Below are 21,534 nucleotides of genomic sequence, written 5' to 3'. Positions count from 1 at the left end.
GGGATGGGGCAGCCTCATAACTCTCAGAGGAAGCAAACAAAACTCCTTCCTTCCTTCCTTCCTTCCTTCCTTCCTTCCTTCCTTCCTTCCTTCCTTCCTTCCTTCCTTCCTTCCTTCCTTCCTTCCTTCCTTCCTTCCTTCCTTCCTTCCTTCCTTCCTTCCTTCCTTCCTTCCTTCCTTCCTTCCTTCCTTCCTTCCTTCCTTCCTTCCTTCCTTCCTTCCTTCCTTCCTTCCTTCCTTCCTTCCTTCCTTCCTTCCTTCCTTCCTTCCTTCCTTCCTTCCTTCCTTCCTTCCTTCCTTCCTTCCTTCCTTCCTTCCTTCCTTCCTTCCTTCCTTCCTTCCTTCCTTCCTTCCTTCCTTCCTTCCTCCCTCCCTCCCTCCCTCCCTCCCTTCCTTCCTTCCTCCCTCCCTCCCTCCCTCCCTCCCAGGAAAGAGTTGTGGTGGTACAGACCCAGACGTGACATTTTTTGTGGCCACCAAGGCAGCAGTCCCAGCAAAGATTACCTGGACTTTCTAAGGCTCACGACCCTGATTCTCTGGCTGTGACATTTGGTGGCACTGAGAAGAGCTGATATATGGACATGCAAACACAGTCCTGATTGCTGGAGATTGCCCTGCATTAATAATGCCCTGCATTATCTCAGGCTTTTTGCAGCTCAGCTGGACCCAGGAGGACCCCATGTGCCTGGTGAGGGCAGAGGGACAGGAATGTGGGGCTCCAGAGCCTGCCGGGGTACCAGGGTGAGCTTGGAAGCTCCCTTGCTGTCACTGTGCTTCAGCCTGGCTCACCTGCACAGTTTGCAGCTCAGGTACTGAACAAAATGAATGCTGCCTGGTTTATTATCTTTAATTTGACTTTTTCTGTATTTTTCCTGCACCTTGGATGCTCGGCTGTGGATTTGCCTCCCAGCTTTGGAAGCTGCCATGGGATGAAGGTGGGTAGATGAGGCACTTTGGAATAACCACACTGGTTTAATGTGTCCAAAATGTGTGGCAGCGTCAGCACTGTGATTGTGTTCCCCTTTAGTTTCCAGAATTAAGAGGGAGGAGTCTGCTTTACAGTACCTTACAGAGCACTTTTCTTGGAGATGGGCAGTGTTGTTAAAGTGCCACAGAGCTGCCCCAGGGCTCAGCAGGTCCAGGTGGGTTCATCCTGACACGGAGCAGCTGTGAGCAAAGGCAAGGACACCACCACTGCTCTCCCAGAGGGAACAGCACATTCCCTGGGCTTCCAGCCACCTGCCAGGAAGCTCGGGAACCTGGGCTCAAAAACAGGAAAAGAAACAAAGAAACAGAAGCCCCGAGAGCCGAGTTCTGGGGAATGCAGCAGGGAACTTCCCAGCTTCCCAGCTGGTTTGTTCTGTGCCAGGAAGGGTCACACCTGCCTGCTGCACTGCTCACCTGGGAAAGTTTGCATGGAAGGATAGCCAAGTGAAAATCAGAGTATTCATCACAAACAGCCGTGGCATTGCTCCCAAATCAGCTTTACCCACTGAGAAATGTGGGTCCTGACCTCCTGTAGCTCTTTCCCTCCCACAAATGCAGCAGTGACATTTTTTTAATTCTCTTTTCATCTCTTCTTCAGCACCCACTTCCAATATTCCTCTTCCTGCTCTCCAGGCGTTTAATCCCTCTTCAGTACTCCAATCTACAAATGATTTAAAAAAGAATCAGAAGCAGTGAGAGACGTAACTGTGGCCAGACCTAGTCAGGGGGTGTTTGCTTCATGTTTCAAGCTGGTGATTATGACTAAAATCTCACTATCTGGGCCACGAGCCTCTGGTGAAATCCAATAGTAAACGTGCCACGTGAGGCAAGCGCTTGACATCTGCAAATGGGTGCCATCTGTCCCTCCTTGTAAGCGTATTAGCTGTCTAAAAAAGGAAAAGAGATGCATGAAACTTGGTCTGAGGTCAGAAGAGTGTGAGTGAGATCAGGGGTTTCTGATTGCGAAGTAAAAAGGGGGATAGATTCACCCCCTCATCCCAGCTCGTCTTGGCAAGTGGGTGGGGGGGGGGGGGAGATAATTGCAGGTGACATGGAGTCACACCTGCAGATTTGGGAAACTTGGGATGCACAGGCAATCATACAGCCCAGCCTTCTTTTTAGGGCCAGACCAAGGCCTTTTCCGAATGAGGAACTGAGTAACATCAGAACACAAAATTTTGACTCAGCTTTTTGAATTCTACTTCTGCTCCCAACCCCTGGAGCAGGGACCAGGGCCCTGTTCTCTGCCAGAAAAAGCTCATTGCTTCTCTTTTCAGCACACACTTTGCTCCCGTGGTCAGCAGCAGTGGGGTTGGTGTGTTCACTCTCATTTTTCCCACTCCTGGGATGTTTCAGAGCCCTGGGCTGCCAGAGGAGCTGCAGCTCTGCTGGGCTCCCCTGCAATCCTGCCTGGCTCTGGCTTATCAGGGATTTGGGGCTGGCTGCTCTCTGTTCTTGGGTGTTACAAGCCAGCACTTAGCCCAGTTTCACAAGAACTCCTCACAGTTTAAGGGCTTTACATCACGCTTGGTCCAGGAGGGCTGGCTGGAGTCCCCTGCTCTGCAGGCTCTGAGGCAGCTCAGAGAGGATCTGCTGAGCTCTGGGTGTTGCAGCAGGGCTGCTGCTGGTGTCCTGGCACACTCTGGACTGATGCTAGCACAGGACAGCGTGCTGGAGCAGTGGCATCCCTTCCACAGCACAGAGGAGGAGATTTGCTGTGCAATTCACTTTGTTCTTGCTGTGGATGTTCGTTCCTGTGTGCTCGTGCACCCAGAGCATCCTTCTGGGTTTTGATGCAGGCTGTGCACATCCTGAGCCCCTCGTCAAACATCAGGGGTGTCACTGTCCCCCAGACTGTCCAGAAATTCTTTTTAAAGGAATCTAAAGGTGGGTAACTACTGAAGCCTACACATGACTGAAAATCATGTTTCCCCTCCCTGGAGGATCACAGGATAATGCAATTAAACGGGATGGAGGGTTTTGCTGAGAGACCTGACATGCAGCAATGACACGGCGCAGGAAAGAACAAAACTCCAGTTTCAGGCTGTGGGAGTAGAACCAGAAGCCAAATTAAAGCAGGATGGTGGGACTGTTTTCCCCAGTTACCCGCGGCGTGCAGCGCTCTCACATTTGTTAATCACAACGCGCAATTACAGGGGAAAAGCTGCGGGTGTCTCACTTGAACCAGGGAAACGCTTCGGGGCCAGCAGGGCTTCCACACCGAGAGGTTTCAGGCTGAAGTGGAAAGAGGGAACTCTTTTCGTGGGGCAGCAGCAGCTGTTTCAAAGCTCTCATTGGCCTGAGCTGGGTGACAAAGGGTGGGCAGCACCAGGGGTACCCGGGCTGTGGGACAGAGGAACTCCCAGTGAAACCAGCGGGGCTCTGCTGTTCTCTTTCCCTGTCCCTTGGCAGGTAAGGCAGCTCTGCAGGGCAGATTGCTCTGTCTCTACACCCCTGAAGCACTTAGAGCCTGAGGCAGTGACCTGCTCTGGAGACTCCCAGACAAAACCCAGATCCTGCTTGTCTGCAGGGACTTACTGATCCAGGTTTGCCTGGAACATATCCCCAAACAACCGTGTCTCAGGGACTATCTGAAAAATTTTGGAAGAATGACTGGTAAAAATAATAATAATTTTTTTTCCCTGCCAAGTGGGACAAGGAAAGCCTTTTCAGGGAAAATTCCTTTCCAGGAAATATTTTTGATGCTTTTAAAATTTTTCCTCGGGTACTCCTAGCAAGGCCACATTGCATTTTCATGTGAAGGTACCATTATGTAAACCACAGCACTCAAACCATCAGGGTTGCAGCAGGGGTGGCTCACAGCTCCATTACTTTGTGAGCACTGTGACATCTCTACATGCAAATTGTTACTGCCAGCCTCATATTTGAATTTGTGTGGCTCATGCAGAGCTGTGGACACAGACCCTGACCCGTGGGGCTGGTGAGGGTGCAGCTGCAATGGCCACTCACACAGAGAGTTCTGCTCTCTGCCTGAGAATTGTTTTACCCTCAAATTAAAGAATGTCAGAGCAGGTGAAAAAAGGAGTGTAGCAGCTTTGCAGCGGGACAGTGAAGGGCTGGGTGGAAATGTTTCCTGTCCCCCTCCTGACCTGCTGGTCCTGCAGCCAGGGGGGTGCTGCTGCTGAGGGTCCTGCCCTGCTGCCATCTGCCAGAGAGCCTAAAGCACGAACTGAATCCAGCTGATGGTCTCCTGCATCACATCCAAAGCTCTTTAGCTCACAGTCAGGGCTCTGAATACGTGCATGCAAGTGTTTGTGGATACCCTGGACTGATAAGGATCTCTGGCTCATCCAGGGCACCCACAAATATTTGCATGAATGTATTCAGAGTGGGCAAACATTTATGAATACCTCGAATAAGTGAGAAGCCTTGGAGGATGAAGGGATTGCAAATCCCCTCTGTATTCCTTCCACAAGCACCAGTGAGCAGAGTAATTACTCCACAGCGTGTGATGGAGAAGAGGCAGTTCATCCCCCCGTGTCAAAGCTCTGCAAGCAAACTGCCCCCAGTGGGGCAGTGAGTGGAGCTGTCCCCTGTCACTGGGGACACAAAGGAGCCCTGTGCTGCCACAGCTCATGGTGTGCCAACTGTTGCAGCTACATACATTGATCTGCTTCCAGCAGATGACACCACCAAGGTGTCTCCCAATCCAAAAAGTGGAGCTGCCCCCCTGGCTGCCCTTCCCCTGCCATGTGTGGGCTGAAAGCTGTTCAGGGCAGCTGTGGCTTCTTGCTGGGAACATTTGCTCAGCTTTGGCTGAAAGGAATCCTGCTGTTTCCAGGAGCTCTTGCCAAACTTGCTGGTCCCGGGCTGTCTGAAGGCAGAGCATCCCTCTCCTGACACAAACAGTGAGGAAATTTGGGTCTCCTCAGATCTCCAGGGCTGCAGCCCATCTCCAGCCACACTGAGGAAGCCAAGAGGCACAGGATTTATTGGGAGGGATTTTTTATTGCAGTTTCCCACACTGTCTTTCTTAAACTGTTTGTTCATTGTGTTGACTTAATTGACCTTTCACCTTGCTGAGCTGAAGCCCTGAACGTTTTCGTGTCAGGGATGCCTGTCAGTCACAAGGGCAGTGATCTGCCTGCTCCAAATAGGCCGAGTGACGGCTCCTGCGTGGCTGCTGATCTCCTCTAATTGCTGCCACGTCAGCAGCCACATCAGGCTGCCTGAGATGACGGTGGGACACTCTGTAATCCCTGCAAATTCCCCTCTCACCCGAGCCCTTTGCGTTCTTGCTGCAGATCTGCCGGCGTTCCGTGGGGAGTTTTCAGAGGATAAAAGCAGCATTGATGGTTTGAGGGTCTCAGACCTCAGCACAGGCATCCCCTGCCTGTGATAGTGCTGGAGCTGTTTGTGCTGTGTCTGCTGGCACTCAGCACCACAGCTGTACCCTGGGACCAGGCTATGCAGTGAAGGAGAGCTGGGAGAGAGAGTTATTCTGGAATACACACTGCTTCCAAACTCCTCTGCATCCTGCTGCAATGGAGGGACCTGCCTCGACCCTGTGCCTGAGAACTTGCTACATAAAACACTGCAAAGTGCTTGGCATTGCTGAAAATCCACCCCAGCTGGGGCAAACCCTCCTCTGCAGGAGCTGCAGGTGCTCTCGTAGGATGGTGAAACAGGAGTGGCCAAACAGTGTCAGCAAGTGTGCCCTGCCCATCATCCCAGAATATCCAGGCTTCCAGGATGTCAAGGTTTGCATGTCAAAACTCTCTTTGCAATATATGGTGACTGCTACCTATTCTTCTGCTGGATGAATAGTTCCCTTATGTTCTGGGAAGCTGATGTTTGATATGATAATAAAGTCTGAGCTGTGGTTGGGTGTAGAAAAACTTAACTTGAAAGGCTTTTATTCTGCTACATTTTAAAAGCTGATTGTTATTTTTAGGTTGATTTTTTTAAAAACCATTTTAAAAAGTTTGAGTTAGGAAGACTGAAGTTAGTTTGGTCAGGTTTAAGTGTCCAATTACCTAACTTATTCCAAAAGTACAACCACTCGAGGCAGGGACATCAGATTTGCTGGGTCCCCTCCAGAATGAAGTGTGATGGAATAGTGGGAGATCAAAAACCTGATTGCTTTTCAGTTTACATGGCATGTCCAACCCACTGTTTCTCATTTGAGCTCAATGTTGCTCATTCATTACGAGCAGGCAGCGTGCCAGGGGCTGGTGATGGAGTGCCCCACTGAGACTTTGCTGGGCTCTCAAACCAGATTTGTGGCTGGACCCTTAGTGAGGATCTAGACTTAATTAGGGATTGTCAAAAACTGTGTGAGTGATGGCTTTTTTTTTTTTTTTTGTACCAAAGGCATTGTCAGGCAGAATAAATGATTGCAAAATGTTCCACGACCCCGCTGTGGCTGTCATCTACATACAGTATAGTCTTTCTTTTTATTGATTAGAAACAGTAATATAATATAAAACAGTTCTTCTCTCAAGCCAAATTGCTGAGGTTTTCAGAGAAAAAGGCCATGGTCTGGCCTAACTTGCTGTACAGAAACCAGCTGTTGCTCCTGGTAGCTTGAGACAGGCCAGGGTGTCTTGGAGTACCTGTGAGAAAGGTGGAAATGGCAGAGCAGGGGCTTTGAAAACCCTTAAGGGCATTAAACTGTGGAAAGGCTACCTTTTACATGGTGAGTTTCTGCCAAAATTTTATCTCCCAGTCAATAAAAGGACTTATCACATGGATGTTCCCCTGAAATCAAGCTAAAGATGCCCAAGTGTATCAATGGGGGCTAGACCAGGTCTTTATTATTTAAATACTTTGATCATTGATTTGGCTGGTTGGAAAGGAGAGAGGCATCCTGCAATGGGAAAAGAGGAGAAAAAATATGCATATTGATGATGATGATAATATTAATCTTCATAGTTTTAAGATGTAGAAATATATTGAATGTGAAAATTGCAATTTTAGTAAAAATACACTGAGTTCAGCAGTTACCTGGGGTTAAATAAAGGGGGCTGGGGGGAATGAATCTCTTAGAAGTAGGATCAAGGTTTGCCTTGGGAAACAAGCAGCTACAAGCTAATGGGATTTGAAAAAGATAAAGTTCTGTTAATACAGACAAGTAAGAAATTAAAAAAGTTAGATTTTCACAGAGACAACACAAATTGTGTCACAGGCAGCTGGAGGTAAAAATGCTCAGCATTAACCTCAGCCCCTGGACTTCTGTTCCAGGGAGGGATTGGTACCACACTGCTTGGTCTTCAGGCAATTTGCATTAAGAATCTCAAACATTGTCCAACAGCTGTTTATTGTATGGAACCTTATACCTTTGATCTTATTTCTGTTTAAGCCAACAAATTTTAATTCAGATTTCCTTGTTCCTTCTGCCCCCAACCCTGCCTTTTCCTCCCCCCCTATTTAAAACAGTTACCAAGAAGTTCTTTGGGAAATCCTGCCTTCAACCAAATTTTCCAGGACCTGGAAAGAGGGAAGAGCTCCTCACCACAGCTCAGTAACTTCCCAAGGAGGGGCTCCTTGGCCCATTGCCTGGGGGGTTCCTCTGGGGGCTGCTTGAAAGGCCACCAGCCCAGCAGCCCTGGCTTCCAGGACAAACCTTTGCAGGAGTATTTCAACGAGAGGCTGATGGAGCTGGGGAGCTACGAGAGCAAGAGGAAAACCCAGGGGCTGGCAGAGGAGAGCCAGAGCCCCGTGCTGGCCCCCAGGAGCAGCTGTGGTGCTGTGCTGGTGATGGGCCAGGGGGGAGAGGAGCCCTGCAGCCCAGCAAACCAGCTCAGCAAGAGGGGCATGGAGAGCAAGGCTCAGCAGGAAATCCAGAACATCCTCAGGCTCTACACTGGCGACTTCTTGGACCTTTTGACAACGCCCATCAGTGCTCCTCTGGAAGCGTTTGTGCAAGAGAAGTGATGCTGGGGCTGGTTATGGATTTTTGGGCAGTCCTGGAAGGGTTGTTGCTGTTCTGCACCACTCTGATTTTTAATTCAGTCCCCTCTGATGCAGAAAGGTGCTTGTTTTGGGATTGTTCTTGATTAACATTGCATGTGTAGTAATTTCTGGGGTCCCTGCTGAAGGAAGGGAATTGATGAATCTGACTCCGTGTTCTTAGAAAGACTTGGAGTTTTAGTATAGCATTCTTTAATAGCATATCATATTTTATGATATTCTATTAAAGAATGCTATACTAAAACTATACTGAAGAACAGAGAAAGAATACAGAGGCTATAAAGAATGATAATGAAAACTCCTGACTCCTTCCAGAGTCTTGACACAGCCTGACCATGATTGGTCATTAAATCAAAACAATTCACTTGAGACCAATCAAACTTACACCTGTTGGTAAACAATGTCCAAACCACATTCCAAAGCAGCAAAACACAGGAGAAGCAAATCAGATAATTATTGTTTTCATTTTTCTCTGAGGCTTCTCAGCTTCCCAGCAGAAGAATCCTGGGCAAAGAGATTTTTCCAGAAAATATGGCTGTGGCATTGCATATATTTGTTTTCAGTTATTTCCTGGAAAGAATCAGCATGATTGAGCCATAGGTGCAGTTATAGCAGTGTTCTAAATGCATGCATGTATTACTAGAACACTTAAGTTGCCTTCACAAAAGGTGATTAGTGTCAGAGGAGTAGCTTGTTTCCTGCTGTGCAGTTTGTGTTAATTAATCTGAGGAAAGGCTGTTGTATTTTGCTCTTTATTTTGCTTGTTTTAAGCCCCTTGCTTTTATCATGTCACTGTGGCCCAACTAATTCATGTTCTTACTGTGACTTGTTTCTGACACAGATGCAAATAGTTGATGAGAAATTACTGATTTTCAGTCATTGCCATGTAATCACAAGGTGGATCACTGCAAGAGTCTGATGCATGAAGAGGCAGACACAGACATAAGATCTAATTTTAAATATGATCAGCCATTAAGGTTTTATTTGCAGACTCAAACCCCCTTGATTCAAAACCACCACAAGGGCAAAGAGGAAAAAATGCTGGATTTAAGTCAGAATGATGGAATTAAGTATGAAAGAAGGATCCTTCCCTCTTTCCTTCTGTAAATACAAGAACCACATAGGGAATTCCTAATGTAATCTGAACTTCAAATTGTTTATTGTATTTTAATGTTTATCGTGGTCATGTAAGTATAAAATGTCAGCTGCAGCTGAATCTTTTTACTATGGGAAATGTCAATGTTTAATTCCACAGTGAGTATCAGACCCAAAATGAAGCAATGATTTTAAGCTCCCAGAAAGATCTATTACTGCCTGTGGTATCATCAGCAATAAATTCCTCATTATAGTTGTGGTTTGAATGGATGTTTCTGTCTTTGCTTTCAGACTTGTTTTAATGTGATTTAACAAGTAAACCATGGCCCTGGCCATACCCAACCCCTTCCAGTCTGACTCGTCCCCACTTTTCCCTCCTTGTTGCTCTGTTTCTTCAGCCCTGGTGAAACTTGTCCCAAGCTGTCTTGTCCCTTCTGCAGGTCACATTTTCCTTCTTCCCAACACTTACTTGCAGAAGTATTTCTTCTGCATTGCCTCCTCAGCTCTTGGCCTCATGTTTGTGTTTTTCAAACTTTGAAGATACCAGGAAAGGGGAGGGCAGATTAAGGAACTTCTCACATCCCTCTGCCACTTCCCTCGGGAAAAAAACAAGAGTTTTCCCCCCAAAAAAGGGAAGGGAAACATGTAAGACTCATTCCACATCCTTTTCCCCATTCTGGGATCAAGATAATCTAAGGGAAGCGAGATAGGACTGAGAGCTCTCAGTCCTTTGTGTGTGGGAGAAAACACTAAATTTTTAGGCCAAATGAATTTTTCTAAATTCCCAATTGTCTTCCTGCTGCAAATGGAGGGAGCAGCCAATTAGGTGAGAATTTCCCCGCAGGAAAATATTTTTATTTTTAAAGATTTAAATGGAAGTCTGAAACTCATAATGTATTAGCAGATGCCATTGAAGGGATGCATCTGGTTTTCATTGCGAGTTTGCCAGGGGTTAGTTTCTCCTCTAGGAGTGGATGCACAATAATAACATGGTATTATGTGAGGGCATAATAATAACACTGCATGAGGGGAAAGGGACAGTATTAATGGGACACAGGCAACCTTAATTCTTTCATTTCTTAAGCATGTGGGTTTGCACACTTGAATGTGTCCTTTTGAAGTTTGGTTTTGAGAGTCATTTCCCATCTACAAATTTTTCAGAAAAGGGAAACTGCCTGCCTTTTTCCTCCTGATATTTTAATGACTGTCACACTGCCATAACCCCAGATTAGCAGGTCTGGAGCATCCTGAGCCTCTGCAGACCTCTGCCATTTAAATTAACAGAGGTATGTGGAGACTTGCACTGTCAGGGTGTGACTGACATTTGCTGACAGCAAAGGACAACAAAGCTTCCTTAAGAAAAAAATTAGCAGCAATAAGCTGTAATTAAAAAGAAACCAGAAAACCAGGTATTTTCTTCTCTAAAAGAGTGGTGAGGCATTGGAATGGGTTGCCCAGGGAGGGTGGTGGAGTCCCTGGAAGTGTTCCAGAAATGAGTTAATGCTATGGTTTAGTGGACAAGGTGGTGTTTGGTCAAACGTTTGACCTGATGATCTTGGAAGTCTTTTCCAACCTTAATGATTCTATGGTTCTGTGATTTACCCAAGCATCTGTAAATGGGCTATTCAAGCTGCTCAGCCTCTGGGCAGCTCCTCTTCTCCACTCAAGACAATTCAGAGCATGAGTTTTTAACAGGCCATATTAAATTTTCTTTTTTTACTTTTACTGAATACCAAATGTGAAATAGAATTTCAAAACCCCAAAAAATAGACTCTGACTTGGCAGAAACTTGTGATGTTTCCTCCCCCAGAAGGACCCCATAGACCTGAAATTTCACAGTCAGGCCCATTTATGGTATTTTTCATCTGTATAGCACCCTGAGGAATTAAAAAAAGTTGACGTGCCTTTTAAATTGGATTTCCTTCAAAATAGTGTCATGACTTTCCTCTGAGAAGCTGCACATCCCATATCAGAGATAGTGGAAAAGTCTAAGAAGACTAAATCTCCCTGGAGGGAACATATCTAGATGTTGCTGCACAGAAAAGACATGAAGTTACAGAGGAAAAAACCTCCAAAAAAACAACAAAGCACCAAGAGCTGTTAAGAGAAGAAATAAAATTTCATCTCACAGACTCTCAGATTGTTAAAACCTTGTGAAAAAATGGCTTGGGTATGTTTGGAAAGTGATAATATGCATGACCTGAATTTATATAGTCTATTACCTTGGTTTTACTGAGTTTAGCTGTTGGATGGAGCTGCTTCTTTCATGCAGATAATCTGTTTTCTCAGTGTTCTTCTGTGCAACTTGATGCAGACACTGCTTGCCATTAGAAGTCTCATAGAAATATTCTTTATGCCTCTTTGAAAAGTTCTTCTTTCCTCTCTTAAAGGAAAAGCAGTGCATCATCACTTTTCCTGCTGGTGGTTTTGCAGCCACCCTTTAACTCAGTTTTAGATATTCCTGTGTGGAACACTGCACAGCACCCTTGGCTGGCGTTGTTTTCCTCCTGTGAATATATTCTCTGTCTGGCTGGAGCTTTGGCAAAGTAGGGCCTCATAAATCAGGCAGTGCTCACTTCACTGAAAGCAGAGCTCAAGCCTTGTGAAGCTTGGGATGGGATCCTGCTGGGATTTTGTCACCCTCTCCCTGAACTTACCCCAAAAGCTGCAAGAATTGTGTTGGCTGCTGGTGCAGGGGGAGGCAGGGGAGGGGAGGGAAGGGAAGGTCTCAGGGGAAACACAACCTGATGAGAACAGAACCTGCACAAAGTGAGGTCCTCCCTCAGTCTCTGTGGTGGGACAGAAAACTCAAACCACACAAAGCCACAAAGGCATCCAGGGAAAGGTGGGCTGCACCCCACCCTCACTGCAGCCATCTTCAGGATCCAAAGGACCTGAGGAATCTCTGCTTGATCAAGTGCCTCATTAAAGCAAAACATATAGTTTCCATGTATTTAAATTAAGGAATTTATTTAAAAAAAAGCCAAAAACCCAATCAAAACAGTGGTTTGATCTAAATACAGCAGCACTGTGACATTACTAGGACATTATGTACGAAGAATCCAAGCAGCCATAGAACACAGAAGCCTTTATCTTCAGTAACAATCTCAAAATGAAACTAGCTTCATCAAACAATGTTAAAGATCTCCCTGGAAAGAGAAACAAAACCAAACAGACCCTCCCCACCCCTACCCTTTGGATATTAGAATGACTTTTTTTTGTACAATATCAACAGCCACTAGCTCTTCTAATTGAGAACACTTGCTTTAATTTATTACAAAAATGATCTGTTGACTCATTTATGAAAGACAACTTTTAACATTGCTTTAGAAGTGTCTGCTCCTCTTATAGACTACAGTATTAGAAGTGCTTAAAAACATTTACTCCTGGATATGCTCTTGAAATTCAATCAGAAGGATATTCTGTGTGTTTATATACCAAATATGATTTTTAATTTTTAAAGCAGGTGAAGAGACTAACCCTAATATGAAACTGCAATTTTACAATTTAATTATTAGTCAGATATGGGCAACCACATGAAATCTTTAGGTCTATCTACATTGCTCAGAAACACAAAATAAAGTTTTTACAGCTTTCAGCTTCAAAAGGCTAAAATGTTCAGTCTTTTAGAAGAGTGTCCAGTGTTTAAAAGAAATGCAATTAAGGGAGACCGCATTCAATACACATGAAACAACTCGTTTGAGCTTGCTAATTAACATATCTAACAGCTGCATGTGGGGTGATGAGAAAGGAAAACACATTTGCCATCCAGCCACTACCTGAGATGTTTCTTCTCTGGGAGTGAATCTTCTCTGCAGGACCACTCCAGAAGTCCTGGAGCTCCCCTCTGGAGCCCACTGACCCCAGGCACTTTTGCTCTTTTTGCCTCTTTTGCTTCCAGACCCAATCTGCCACAGATCCACGTTTGGGACTTCGCACAGCACCTCACTCAGTGGGTGCCTAGGGAATCCTTTGCAGGCTTGGCCAAAAAAGTTGAACCAATGGATGTTGTTTTGCTCCCTTCCTCATAACTATTTATCTCCCTTCGAAAATCAGAGGAAGCGTTTTCATGTGAATGCCAAAATTACTGGCCAGCTCTTCAGCAAGAAATGAATACTTAAAACATTTGCACTGTCACCTCTTTGTCTGCTGGAGATGTCTTACAGAAGTGCAGTTTGTTCTGTTTCAGTATCTCTAAGGAGCTAAGACAAACCAATAATAAAAGAGTCCTAATTTAGGAGAGTCCTCTCACTAGTCATGTAAATAAAGAGCAGCTACACTAAGCCTATTTCATTTAAATAATAATACAAAGAGTTGATACTGATCTGGTCTATGCACAGACTCCAAAGTGCTTTCCATTGACAGACAGAGAGCATCCCTCCGTGTTTGGGAATGGGAAAACAAAATTGCACAGAGGTTTGCCCAGGGCAGTGAAGAAAAACACAGCCAGAAGAGGAATACAAAGCATCACTCCTGGCTCCAGTACATAAAGCAAGGAGAATACATATGTGCCAGCAGTAATATTCATGTTAATGAATAGGCAGCAATCTGTTTAAGATTGCTTCTTTCACAAAGCCCATTTGTCAGTACACCAGCTTAGCTGATCCAACTGCAGCAGATTGTATTTGTATTATCACAGAGACATTTGGGGGAGGTCAGCCCATAATACTGTAGCATATTGTTGGCTTTCACCTTCTTTGATGAAATTTTTTCTTTTCCCCAAAGGAAATAATTTAAAAATTCTCTGAACCAATTTCTTTATCTTTTCAGGTTTTGCATTTAAGCAAAGACAATTATTACCAGCCAGCACTCCAATATTATTTGGTATAAAAGGAAGTGTGCCCTGCCCATCACACAGAAGAGATATTTTAAATTGATGCAGATTTTCTCTTAACTTTAGCATGAGGGTGTTAGTAATTATTCTCCTTACTCTAAATCTTTAGTATTATTTTGAGTTAAAGGTCATATTTGTGAAAGGTTTGAGATAGACAACTCTGGAACTTCCTGATTTCCATGGAGGCACTAAACAGACTGATTCTTCCAAAATTCACTGCCAAATGAACCTCTCTGCAGCCTGAGACAGACTGGGACCATTCCTGGGCAGGAGACCCTTTAAGTGTAGACTTCTAGAGCTCCTGCAGGCTTCCACATGGTGGAAGATGGTCCACATGCCAAGAGACAGAAAGGATGCTCTCCTAAAGAAAAATCCAGTCTTTCCAAAGATTGTATGGGAAATGCCTGATGAATGATGTCCTCTGCACTGAGTGACTTCAGTGAATATGACAAGTATTAACTGAACAAAACAATGATCACAGCTAATTGTGGAGCAGGGGTGAAAACACCAACACCCTGTTCACCAGTCCCTGTCCCAGGGATGTTGGTGAGGAGCAGCAGCTGTGCTGTAGGGCTGTGCATTTATTGCTCTTCCAGAAAAGCCTGTGCAGGGAGCTCCTGGTTGAGGCTGGGCTGCACAGACCTGGGTGATGCTGTCCATGCAGGCTGGGGGAATTCCTGCTTGCCTCATCCAGCTGTTCCCTCTGACCCTCAGCCCTGGGCCAGACCTTGTGTGTGCAATCCTCAGGTCACTGAAGAAACCCTGACCAACACATGGTGACCCCAAGGAAGAAGGTGCAGCAGTGTGGTGCCACTGCACCCCTGCTGAAGATCCACACACCGTGGGACTTCACACGCTGTCCTCCAGAGCTCACAGCTTCTGTGCCTGCCTCACCCTGCCTGTGGTTTTACCACTAATGCAGGGTCATTTCCTGGTGGTGTTTTCAGCTGAGGCATGGCCACTGAAAAAGATCCACTGGATTTGAAATGTGAGCAGAGAATTCAAGCTGGATCCTGAGGTTTGGGTGAATGACTTTAAGAATCAGCGTCTTCAAACCTTGCTTTACTGGGTCAGCCAGGTTTGATTCCTACTGCTGATGGCACTCAGCCATAGTTTCTGGGGTGACTGCAAATTGAGGTGGTACCAAGCTGTGTTTATGGAGAGCTGTTTTGTCTCCGAGCTGGCAGGAACCAGGAGTCCCTCATCAGCAGGGCCAGGTGAATGCTGTGATATTGAATTCTGCAGCTCCCTAACACTCGCTGTGATCTGCACTGCCTGCTTGGTTTGATTATCTTCACACCTTTCCCAGCTTCACCAGCAGGTTTTTGTTCAGAAACAACACCTGAGTCATGGCCATTCTTGTTAAAAACCTCTTTTTAGATAATCCAGGTCAAGAGTGCACACCTAAGAGTTTGTTATTTTTTTTCCCCTTCATTATTCATTTGTTTAAAAAAAGCCTCACATCCAACAGTGGGAAAAAAATGCTACAAGACTCAAGTGAACCTTGAGACACTGTAGGAAATGAATAGCAAACACCTGACTCATGAAAGTCTGTCAACTAATTAGTGTTCATCAGACTCCTCAACAAAGATTTAAAAATAAAAAGCATGCTTGCATAATTCAGGATCAGATTGCAAACGATTTCTGATTCTTAAAAAGGGCTAAGTTTGCTCATCTGTCTATTTAAAACAAGCAACCAGATCTGAGCATTTTTGGAAAGAATTGGATGGTAACTGAAGAGGAGATAAAGAAAATTAATTTGTTTGGAAAGCTATTACAGAACTACTCCTTTTTGCACCTTTGTTATGTGCAAACCCATCTCAAAATTCACCTGGAATCAAAATACCAAAAATCTTATTGCAAATGCTCTCCAAGGTTGTATGACAAAACTAAATTTTTTTCAAAGTTCCCAGGGGTTCTTAAATTTGACTCCATGGAGCCAATGGCCAAATGCCCCTGGAAGCCTGGCTGTGCAGGGCACTGCCTTGACAGGGCTTCAGCCCTGAGTGCTGGACCCAAATTGCACCTGGTTGCACAATGGAAGTGAAAGGACTGTGCTCCTACTCCAGCTCTGAGTGCAAGGTAAGCTGAAAAAAAAAAATTAAAAATCCCAATAAAAATAAGAAGGAATAAAAAAGAAACCCTGCAGGTTTTGTTGTTGTAGGCAAACCATGACAAGAAGATCCCTAGGACTGGTCATTAGCACTTCTGATGGATTTTAAGCCTTCCAGGGCTGGGTGCTGAAAAGTTCTGCTGCCCCAGCATGGTAATAGTTTGTAGTTTGCAGGATAGAGACACTCCAGGGATGAAATCTCTTTCTACTGATGGTGTCTCTCCTCTTTCTCCCTCACTGCTCCAAGGAGGTGGGATTCAGAGGGACTCCATTCCAGGCTTGATGCCTTCAGGTGCACACCAGCATCCTTCTTCCATGCCTTGAGAATTCAGGACATCCAGCCCTAGCAAAATATCCTGCAGGTATCCAGGGAGAATGAATGCTCTCACACTTCGAGGACTCTGCACTGTCCCTAAGTCCCACTGCCAAGGTCCTAGAGCTGCTGAGTGAGCACTGTCCTGGCTGGAAGGAGAGCAGGACAAGGCACAAACGCTGTCATTCACTGCTGTCCCTAAAATGCCATCCACCACAGGTTAAGGCTGGTAGCATCTAAAAGGTGTAAGACCAGCTATAATCAACATTTGCAATTTGCTCACCAGCTTTCAGTAAGGGATATGCTGGTATTTCCCAATACTGGGGGATAGTGAAGAATGACAATTTTAGTCTTCACATGCAAACTAGCAACATCTCTAAAATCTTGCATCTTCTGTAAGATCTGCAATGTCACCATCTGACATGGGAGAATAGCTGAAGCCTCATCTCCCTGTCTTGACTTTTCTCTGTCAGCTGCTCTTTGCAAGTCCTTGTTCAGTCTCTCTGTCTCACAACTCCAAGCTGCTTTACTATGGCATTCCTGTGTGTTTCTCACTCAGAGATTTGTCACCACTATCCTTCATCCTTTTCCCCCTCAGCACTGGCCACACAGAACATACACATGGCAGTCTAATAAATTTTGGCTATTAACACTCCCACTGGAACATCACTTCCTTGGACCCTGGGGTAGCTCCACTCCTGGCTAACAGGGTTTTGGACACACCAGGATGGCTTTCAGATGCTCCTGATGACCCAAAGGTTTAGATAAATTAGTATAGTCTAGCCGATGTTATAAAGAGTATGGGGAACCAACACAGTACAGAACATTTTGGGCTGTAGAGATCCTGCCTGCAGTTGTGGGCACAAAGGTTTTCCAGTTCCTGTGGAAGGGAAATAACCTTATTTTTTGGTCCGGTGTTCTTAACAATAATAGTGAAATACTTGAGAAGAGCCTGATTCTGATGCCTGAGGTACTGCTACTGATCCTGCCTGATCCTGTTCATCCCAGTGGGGACAGAGCTTTTGTCAATGGTTAAAGGATCCTGGACAAAGAACGATGGAGCTGGAAGTGGGAGTTATCATTTCATGCTGGCATTTCATTCAGTGGAGGATCTAACTGAGGGGCTGTGTCAGAGGGTGTTTGCATGACACATGGAAGTATTTTAAGTGCAGGCACAGCCTGTGGGTTCTGCTACTGCCCAAAAGCAGCTCAGATCCCACCCTGAACCTCCACAGCTCAGCTCCACAAAGCTGTCACAGATCTCATGGTTGGCACAAGCCAGACTGCTGAACTTCCCTCCTGCTGCCTCTTTGATGTGGGCAGCTGTGCAAAGACCTTGGGCTTTTGGCTGCAGCATGGAGAACACTTTGAGTTTTGCTCTCATTTCAGCAGGTGCAGGTTTGAAGTCCTAGGAAAAGAAATGGGCATTTGCTTTCCTGGTCACCTCTCCCTCAGCTTTGTTCTGCCTGTTGCTAGAAACAGCACAAACACTAGTGAAGGGAAAGAGCTTAAAACAGGGCTCCCTTTCTAACTAAAAAGCCTTTGATGGAACAACAACATAAGTGCAAATCTCAGCTGTGCTGGTCCCAAGACATCACAAACCATCAGCATAGCAAGTAGCATTTTTGAATGCATCAAAATCTTGTCTTTTAGCATTTAATGCGAGACATTACAAACTAATGAAGAGGAGAAATGTATGCAGTGTTGCTGTAAACCAAATATACAGATGTAAAATAATTAAGAATAAACTGTTCCATAAAAATGCGTGTCAATAAACCCCCGTCTGATAAAGTGATTTATGAAGAATTTTCTAGAGTTGCTAAAAAGAATGATTTCTCGTTTGAGGCTCTGGAAGTCTTGAGTCACATTTTGTTTCTTTTAAAAAAATGTCTTAAAACACATGGCTTTACAGCTGCTGCTTGGAAAATATACACCTCCAAAGTCTGACTTTCATTTAAATACAAATGTACAAAATGTAAACTGAGACAATAGAGAAATTTACAAAACTTTTCTTTAAAAATAATAAAGACAAAATTCAGTTCTAGTATGATGCTATTTAAATACGTGCAAGTAGTCATGTTCATTGAATTTCTATTGCAATGTTCTAAAGAGACAAATTTGATTCACACAGTCTTGAGTGCCACCTCCAAAAACAGACCTGAGTGGAAATTTCTTCTTAAAATGTGAGGCTCCACTGGAAGGAATGGATAGAAAATCTCCATTGTGGGAGATCCAGATTTTCTTTTTTTCACTCAATGGTGGAGGCTCTCTCATCCACAGAAGCTCCAGAGATTATAGTGGAAGGATGCAACATGTTGTTTCATAGGACTGAGTTGGAACTAGCTGCTTCCAGTGGAGTTTGAACTTACGTGATTCGAATTTATGTGATGATTTAAACTGGCCTTTGAATTTGGAGAACTCTTTGAATTGTTCTGATGCTGTAGGAAGAGGAAGAAAATGACAATTAGATTTCCATAATATGCTATTTATTTTTCATCGTTCATTTTATGGTGCTGACTGGACTGCAAGATTCTTTCTTGAAGATCTTCAGATGGAAAATATTCTTCATTTTCCTACCTGTAGTCTCTCTAGGTCAGCAGAACCATGGCAGTTCTTGAGGAATGCAGCAAAGAAGACTCACTCCAGCTCCAGGAGCCAAATCAATTCACTGCAAAATGTCAGTATCTGCTAAATCTGACTAATACAGAGAATACCTGCCAATGCCCAGGCATGGCTTTAACCCTACAGAAATAGACCAGTCTGAGAATGTTATTGACATTTGCAAGTGGTGCCATGGTGTCTCATGAAAGCTGCACATCATGTTTTATCCAGGTTGCTCTCTTCTTTATTATCTTGCTTTCCTGCCACAACTATCTCCCTCAAAATGTGCATTTTCCTTTTATTTTTTAAACACACAAATCAAGGATTTTCGCAAGGAACTTCTTCAAACAATTTCAAAAGGCATTTCAGCATACCACTGAAAAACAGGTTGGGGGAGAAGTTTTCAACTGCTGGAAACAAAACTCACAAGCAACACTGGAACTGCTGGAGGCAAAAAAAAAAAAAAATCACACAAGGTAGATGAAAAACTTGGGATATGGAGGAAAATGTGAGAGCCAGCCCTCTCTAAGATGCATTGCCCTTCTCCTAGCACAAACATCACCAGAACAGGGCTGTGAAAACAGGCACCTACAGGAAGGAGTTTCCTGGTCTTACTCATAAAAGATCTCACCTGTCGCTTAAATATTCTCTGTAGCAATCCTTTCTTGGGTGGCTCTGGGGGGTAGCTTTTGTTTAGGTCTGGTGAAATAGTACCATTTGGTCCAAATACATTCAGCTCCTTGAAGCACTCTGTTTCTATCATCTAGTGGAATATGGTGAGAGAGAGAGAGAGAGAAAAAAAAAGGGAATTATTCATCTGTACTAAATAAATTCCAGTAGTTCTAGGTTCTTCAAAGTCAGCAGTGTGTGAGGAGAGTTAACAGTTGGATTCCTGCTGGTGTCTGTAGAGGGTAAACAGAGTGTATGAAAACCAGAGGCTGCATGTTTGCACATCAGATTTGTCAGAAGCTGCCCCACCAGACTTTCTGTTCTTTCCTTTAGCATTGTAGACAATACCAGGCAAAGACAGGCACACGTACAAAATCCCAGTTATATCCCTCTGCCCAAGTGGATCTGCTGTTGGATGCAGAGCTGGATTCTGAAACCCACTGTTGGCTGTGTTTTGATACCAAATAGAGACAAAGATGTGGAAATGCTGGAGGAGCTCAGGGTCCAGAGTTAAGTGCTGCAGCTGGGACTGACTGCAGACAGTGGGTGAGAGCAGGGTCACCAGTGCAGCATCCTTCCCTTAAGGACTTCCAACTGAGCCCAGAAGGTGCTGAGAGCTGTCGAAACACCTCTGTAGAAATCCAGGAGGAGGAAGTACAGTAGGATCCTTGCCAATTTACACAAATACACAGAGCCAACAGATACAGTCACCTGAACCTGACATCTGTGGTACATTACAGATCTTGAAAGAGGCCATTTGTAACTCATGAAAGCATTAGAGTCTGGCAAGTTGTCCAGTAGCTATATATTACTGGAACATAGAGCTCCTCTTAAACCGTCTCTGTTACGGGGTTTATTGCAGTAATTTTGCTATGATACATCCTTACCTCATTTTGCCATGGAATAGACACTGATCCTGTGGAAAACTTGGAATAGAAATCGTCATCTGTTTGGTCCAGGTTAACTCCTTTCACTGTGGAGAACTGCTCAATGTCTAACACATCCTTGCAGTACACTGCTCTGGGCTATGTCAGCAGAAAAAAAAGGGAGAAATGACAAGAGAAAAATATTTCTGAGTCGGACCATGTGCTTTCATTCACAGATTCAGTCAAGTGAGAATGTCTAACAAGTGTGTGTCTGCATCCTCCTTCTCCAGGCTTGCTCTGCCTGCATGTTTATCATCAAAGGCTGACTCCACTTTAAGCACATTAAGCTTCCTATTCTGAAGTCCTCAAAGCATCAGTCAAAGTGGGTTTTAGTCATCCATGTACCATCTGGTTAAGAGGTGAGAGGAAAAGGACAGAAAGAGCCAGAAGAGAAAAATGGAACCCTTCAGTAGTCTTTTCATTTAGAGAGGGAACAACAGAAAACCAGAATGTTTATGAGTGGCACACTGGAGAGAGCCCTGAAAAGAGGCCTCAGATAGAAGTGCCCTCCTGCCCAGATAGCTGTGGAGTTTGCAGCTTGGAAGTTTAAAGGAATGTATCCTAATTGCTAAAGAAAACAGGGGAGGTTTGGCATATTTCCATTGTTTTTATTAATAGCTCAGCTGCTGGAAGCTGCCCAGAATTACCTCTATTAACTCTTTTAACTTGGCTGCATTTCTTCAAAGGAACAGTCAAATGGCTTTGCCTTTTTGAACTACCTGGTTTTCTGGGATGACAGAGACAAAACTCTTTGCAGTGAGGGAACTTTCAGCTCGTACCCCAGCAGTCAGCCCCAGGGAGCAGAAAGAGCCATCAGTGGCTACCTACACAGGCAGTGTGTGTGCCCAGAGATTTCCCAGCAGCAGCACAGCCACCCTCTGCTCTGCAGGGATAACTGAGGGGTGGCTTGTGGGACCAGCCTGAACCCCAGCCCACGTGGAATCCTTCTGTCTGTCCCTGGTACTGCACAGCCAGGGGTCCAACAGTGCAGCACTTTATTTATCTGGTTCTCAGCCCTGTGACCAAACAAATTGACCTAATTCCTGACAGAAGTCTTATTTGC

At 44.8% G+C, this 21,534-nt stretch overlaps 1 protein-coding gene and 1 long non-coding RNA gene across 4 annotated transcripts in view; one reads left to right on the top strand and one right to left on the bottom strand.

The window, feature by feature from the left end:
• Positions 1–431: 431 nt before the first annotated feature.
• Positions 432–5,232, top strand: LOC135306871 (uncharacterized). The gene is made up of 3 exons (XR_010367619.1): positions 432–688; positions 911–935; positions 2,931–5,232. It is a non-coding gene; the product is annotated as an uncharacterized LOC135306871 (long non-coding RNA).
• Positions 5,233–11,968: 6,736 nt separating this feature from the next.
• Positions 11,969–21,534, bottom strand: part of GRK5 (G protein-coupled receptor kinase 5) — a 155,785-nt gene continuing 146,219 nt past the window's right edge. For all 3 annotated transcript variants that reach the window (XM_064431455.1, XM_064431456.1, XM_064431457.1), the window contains 3 exons: positions 20,433–20,570; positions 19,508–19,639; positions 11,969–18,713 (listed from right to left, as the gene is read on the bottom strand). In XM_064431455.1, coding sequence (XP_064287525.1) covers positions 18,615–18,713; positions 19,508–19,639; positions 20,433–20,570 — 369 coding nt within the window. In that variant the 3' untranslated portion in view covers positions 11,969–18,614. The remainder of the gene's footprint in view (positions 18,714–19,507; positions 19,640–20,432; positions 20,571–21,534) is intronic.

Source organism: Passer domesticus, chromosome 8, assembly GCF_036417665.1.
Source record: "Passer domesticus isolate bPasDom1 chromosome 8, bPasDom1.hap1, whole genome shotgun sequence".
NCBI lineage: Eukaryota > Metazoa > Chordata > Aves > Passeriformes > Passeridae > Passer > Passer domesticus.
The sequence above is the reverse complement of the archived record's forward strand: the minus strand, read 5'-3'. Positions and strand labels throughout refer to the sequence as shown.